General features: G+C 42.4%; 1 protein-coding gene across 1 annotated transcript; it reads right to left on the bottom strand.

Annotated features, from left to right (window-relative positions):
* Positions 1–2,094: 2,094 nt before the first annotated feature.
* On the bottom strand, positions 2,095–5,527 carry hsh2d (hematopoietic SH2 domain containing). Its single transcript, XM_014216227.3, has 6 exons — positions 5,234–5,527; positions 4,430–4,568; positions 4,176–4,265; positions 3,780–3,945; positions 3,256–3,552; positions 2,095–3,007 (listed from the first exon to the last, which is right to left on the bottom strand). Exons 2-6 carry the CDS (start codon positions 4,549–4,551, stop codon positions 2,453–2,455), a joined length of 1,230 nt encoding a protein of 409 aa, XP_014071702.1. The 5' UTR covers positions 4,552–4,568; positions 5,234–5,527; the 3' UTR covers positions 2,095–2,452.
* Positions 5,528–5,709: the final 182 nt, after the last annotated feature.

Raw genomic sequence — 5,709 nt, 5'->3', positions numbered from 1 at the left:
AACAATTTGGAAGGGGTGCTTTCAGGACCACTGTAAACCAGATTCTTAAATACAATTACATTTTAATTTACTCAACCAGTTGTCTAGGTGATTAGTCATTATGCAGCTGGAAATTTGTGACAAAATGTACACAGGAAATCATTATTAAACAGACTTTTTAAAACAATGGTAGTGCTTTCAGATTTCTATCACTTGAATGAAGCATGTGCACACGACATACAGGGCATTCGGATAAGTTTTCAGACCCCTTGACTCCTTCCACATTTTGTTACATTACAGCCTTATTCTAAAATGTATTAAATTGTTTTCCCCCTCATCAATCTACACACAATACCCCATAATAACAAAGCAAAAACAGGTTTTTATACATTTTTGCACATAATACATTGTTTTTTAAATATCACATTTACATAAGTATTCAGACCCTTTACTCAGTACTTTGTTGAAGCACCTTTGGCAAAGATTACAGCCTTTAGTCTTCTTGGGTATGACGCTACAAGCTTAGCACGCCAGTATTTGCGGAGTTTCTCCCAGTCTTCTCTGCAGATCCTCTGAAGCTCTGGGAAGTTGAATGGGGAGCGTCACTGCACAGCTATTTTCAGGTCTCTCCAGAGATGTTCGATCGAGGTTCTGTGCTCTGGCTGGCTGTGTGCTTAGGGTTGTTGTCCTGTTGAAAAGTGAACCTTCACCCCAGTCTTAGGTCCTGAGCGCTCTGGAGCAGGTTTTCATCAAGGATCGCTCTGTACTTTGCTCCGTTCATCTTTCCCTCGATCCTGACTAGTCTCCCAGTCTCTGCCGCTGAAAAACATCCCCACAGCATGATGCTGCCACCATCAGACTTCACTGTAGGGATGGTGCCTGGTTTCCTCCAGACTTCACGCTTGGCATTCAGGCCATATAGTTCAATCTGGGTTTCATCAGACCAGAGAATCTTGTTTCTCATGGCCTGAGTCCTTTAGGTGCCTTTTGGCCAATTCCAAGCAGGCTGTCATGTGCCTTTTACTGAGGTGTGGCTTCCATCTGGCCACTCTATCATAAAGGCCTGATTGGTGGAGTGCTGCAGAGAAGGTTGTCCTTCTGGAAGGTTCTCCCATCTCCACAGAGGAACTCTGGAGTTTGGTCAGAGTGACAATTAGGTTCTTGGTCAGCTCCCTGACAAAGGCCCTTCTTTCACGATTGCTCAGTTTGGCCAGGCGGCCAGCACTAGGAAGAGTGCCAAGCATCACATCTGGAGGAACCCGGGCACCGCTCATCACCTGGCCAATACCATCCCTATGGTGAAGCATGGTGGTGGCAGCATCACGCTGTGGGGATGTTTTTCAGCAGCAGGGACTGATGAATGGAGCAAAGTACAGAGAGATCCTTGATGATGTCCTGAGCGCTCCGGAGCAGGTTATCAGACTGGGGCGAAGGATCCCTTACAACAGGACAATGACCCTAAGCACACAGCAAAAACAACACAGGAGTGGCTTCTGGACAAGTCTCAATGTCCTTGAGAAGCCCAGCCAGAATCCAGACTTGAGCCCGATTGAACATCTCTGGAGAGACCTGAAAATAGCTGTGCAGCGACACTCCCCATCCAACCTGACAGAGCTTGAGAAGATCTACAGATTATCTGTGTGCCAAGCTTGTATCGTCATACCCAATTAGACTCGAGGCTGTAAACGCTGCCAAAAGGTGCATGAACAAAGTACTGAGTAAAGGGTCTAAATACTTACAGTATGTAAATGTGATCGTTTTCCATTTTTTAATACATTTGCAAAAATGTCTAAAAACCTGTTTTTGCTTTGTCATTAGGGAATATTGTGTGTAGATTGAGGAAAAACTATTTAATCAATTTTAGAATAAGGCTGAAACGTAACAAAATGTGGAAAAAGTTAAGGCGTCTGAATACTTTCCGAATGCACCCGAATGCCCACTTCGTCACCTGATTCTCCCGATTGACTCACTCACATTCATCTGGTCAAACCAGTTAGACCAGCACCTATCTCTGAGAGCACACTTCCCTATTTTATTGTTGATAACAGATCAGCATTTGACTGCCATCTCTTGCAGAAACAAAGTTGTATCGCATAACTGGATGGACAATTGAAACACGTATTTGCCATGGTTGTATTTTAATGAAAATAATACATAGATGTCTAACATAATTCCTCACACCAAATGAAATAAAACAAAAGTATTTTCACATTTGATATGAAATAGTTGACCATACACAGCACTGTAAAAGCATTGGACATTGTCTAACCACTAACCAGAGCTGGTTGCAGACATAAATAGTTCTCAATGTTACGTTGTAAAAGAGATAGATATAGATATATCCAGATAAATAATAAAATTTTCAGACTAACTTTAACTCATCACTGCCTTCTCATAATTCATGTGTCCGTTTGGCCACCCAGCCACCCATCCATCCACCCAGCCATCCATCCTCAGGGTAGAGAAGTGGACATTAGTATCCAGGGGCAAAAGGAGGAGGGGTCAGATACTCTGGCGGTAACCCACTGTCCGTGGGTCTAACAGTGGTGACAGCAGTGATGGGTGGAAGGCCATTGTCAATCTCTCCTGGAAGCATCTGGTACTCGTTATCAACAGCTGTATCAACATCCCCATCTCTAGCCTCCAGGGCTGTGAGTTTCCCCTGGTCTTGCCCCTGCTCATCCTCCACACTAATCTCTGCATACATGTGCTCCTGAGAGGCACTTCTCTTCTTATGGAACTTCCTCTTGAAGTAGGCCAGGTTGCTGACCACTGACTTTACATCTTGATTCTTCTGTTGGTTGGAGTGTGGGTCCTGGTGATGTGTGTTTGGTTGGGTCTGTGGTCTGCCTGTACCCACAGTCCTGGATTCTATGGGACCTTTAGATGTTGTGCTGCTCTGGACCTTGTCCTTTCTCTGTGGTATAGCAGGGCCTCTGGCAGGTAATTCAGGAGGCTGGTCCGGCTGGGCCGTGGTGACTACATGCATCTTCCTGGGCAATGGCACTGGTTTAGCAGTATGATCTACCTGGAATGAAAAGAATAGATGCCGTATAAGAGTACAGTCTCACCTTAGTTTGCTTAACCTAGAGAAATATGTAGGTATGTAGTTTTTTTTTTACACCCAAAGTTAGGTAACCTCAATATTATGTCAACGTAGGCCTACAACACATTTGCAATAGCATTATCTCACCATTCAAAGTATGAAAATAAAGCTTTAGCCCTATCCCCCAACAAACACATACTGTAAACACTATGATAGTCCAGCGTCTTTACCATGCTTGGGGTTTGGAAGCTCAGTGCGTTTAACTCAGTCTCCAGGCAGGGGTAGAGTCTTAGAGGAGAAGGGGTGTTTGGAGATACAGGTGGTTTGCTAGTGTTTCGAGGTGGGCCGGCAGGGTCACTCAATGTGCTGGGACGATGTGGGAGGGCAGGTGGAATGTCCTCAGCTACTTTCAGATGAGTACTACTGTTCATGTGTGCGGGGTTATTTGGCAACACACCATGATTAGGTTTCATGGCTGGTCTTTTGGGGAATAATAGTTCTGCATAATCAGTCTTGTTCATTGATACCTACAACAAGAAGTAGATGAAGGGGAAGAATGTTGAGTCAAACACACGTCAATTCACTAATGTATCCACAACAGTGTACAGAAATGCAGCACAGTGTACCATACCCGGACCACTGTGTGTTTATGCTATATCAAACCAACTCAATTCAAGCCTATAGCGTACTGGTGTGTATACAAAATAAACAATACGGTAGTTTGTAGTTTACTGAATCAAGTATAGTTCCTCACCTGTCCACAAGCTACAGTCAGCAGCTCATTGAAAGGCATGATAGGCACCCTGCGGTGAAAGTTCACCAGGTCTTGCAGTGAGCTGTGACGCATGTCCTCTCCTACAATAATGTAGTGATTGTCCTTCAGCACATCGATCATGAAGTGCCTGCACCGATCAGTGACACTAGATGTACAGAGAATTTATTTTGATAAGTGCAGATGGACTTTGAACTACACTGATGAATAAACATGGCATTTCAGAGTGGGTAGTATGTGGCACTGATGTAGAATAGGATAAAAGCTATGGAAACAGAACACAACCAATATGCTTATTGTCATCAGCTGAACAAACAACCAATCTAATGATGCCTCACCTGGAGGTGTCTATCTCATGTACAAAGCACAGAGGCTTACCGATAGGAGAGTGTGTATCCTATCCTGCTTTCACTGACACGGATCAGGAAGTAGCCTGTGGGATTGGACAGGAGCATTTCCTCAGCAACCCTGCGGTGAATAAACACTACGATGTTAGAAAAAAACTTAGTGCCCTACTGTGAGACAATGACAGTCATAAAGCATACTGTATATCCTTCACCACAAGCCACACATTGGTCTCATCTATGTTGTTTATCAGGGAAAAGAAACAGAGACACAATTTGAGAACTTACTTCCTGGAAATAATGCCATGGAACCATTCTGGAACTATCCCATTCCTGATGACACAGTCCAGTTGGAACTCAGTGAACCAGGAAAGGGCGTCATGTCTTCCCTGAGTCTGTGTTCCATCCATACCCCCCCAGTTGTGTCCTGGTAACATACAGTAAAGAATGTCAGGAAGCACCCCTCATTCTCTAATGTTACTCCATTGCCAGTTTGACATGTCAACAATTATTTCAAAAAAGGACAATAAACATATTTGGTATAAACTGTAAGAAGACGGTAAAAAATGTAAGCGCTCCAATTTCAGGGAGCACTTCGCTATTGCTCTGGTTGTTCCTCTATAATTTTCAGTTTCTGAATTCAAAGAGGAAGACCATTCAGCTGGCTGGTTGATACACTCATTTACATTAGGGAAACAACAAAAAGACATTTATGCTGCCAAATATTTGGTAGCACTAATAAACCTTGGATTAGTATTATAGCTTCAACTAAATTTAAACTGAGACAGTTAACAAAGTGAAATAGCGTCACATACATGCCACATTGTCAGCCTCAATGCAAATAAAACATTTTTTAAACTCTGCTCTTAATATTCAAATATTATTTAGACAAGTGGGTACAACCAGATACAAAAGAATGCATCCAAATGAATACAATACTATAAGTATAGTAATACCGGAGAAATTAGGCCTACTACATATGCATACCACATTGTCTAACAAAACAAATACTCTTCTTTGAAAATGTACATCATAAGAAAAATTGTCCAAACCCACAAATAAAACGAACATTAAAAAAAAATGTATACGCACCTGTTGGGGCTAGTTACAATTTTAGTCGGCTTTTCAATAAAGCGATTTACCTCGTGAGGAGCAACGCGCAACTGGAGCTCTGTTCTGTTCACACACCTTTACAAGGTAACTCCTGTGAGGGAAAAGGGTGGAGAGATTTTTCCCATGCGTGAAACAGGTAGGTCTATCGTCATAAATAACTTTGCCTGGCCTCAATACTAATTACAGCTTCATCAAGCTCGTTTAAACATTTTTTAAAAAAATGTATAGGCGTAGTCCTCTTCAATATATACGATTGATAAGATTAGATATACAGCACAGGTGCAATCGAAAGTGTAGAAAATTAAACGAGTTTCGTTGTGGTCGGATCTTGGGATATAAATATCTGACATTTCTGCATGGATAACGTCACCCTTAATATTATTATAGGAAGGAATTCATTGGGACAACGATTGATGTTAGCCTAATAAATTGTAAGTAAATTGAGAAACTGCAGC

This window comes from Salmo salar, chromosome 10 (genome assembly GCF_965601325.2).
Source record: "Salmo salar chromosome 10, fSalSal1, whole genome shotgun sequence".
NCBI lineage: Eukaryota > Metazoa > Chordata > Actinopteri > Salmoniformes > Salmonidae > Salmo > Salmo salar.
Note: the sequence above shows the minus strand (reverse complement) of the source record. Positions and strands in the feature narration are given on the sequence as shown.

Coding starts and splice junctions, on each gene's coding strand:
- hsh2d (XM_014216227.3), bottom strand. CDS start 4,551: ATGGATGGAACACAGACTCAGGGAAGACATGACGCCCTTTCCTGGTTC. Junction 3,946..4,175: donor GGATACACACTCTCCTATCG/GTAAGCCTCTGT, acceptor CTGTACATCTAG/TGTCACTGATCGGTGCAGGC. Junction 3,553..3,779: donor TGACTGTAGCTTGTGGACAG/GTGAGGAACTAT, acceptor TTCTTGTTGTAG/GTATCAATGAACAAGACTGA.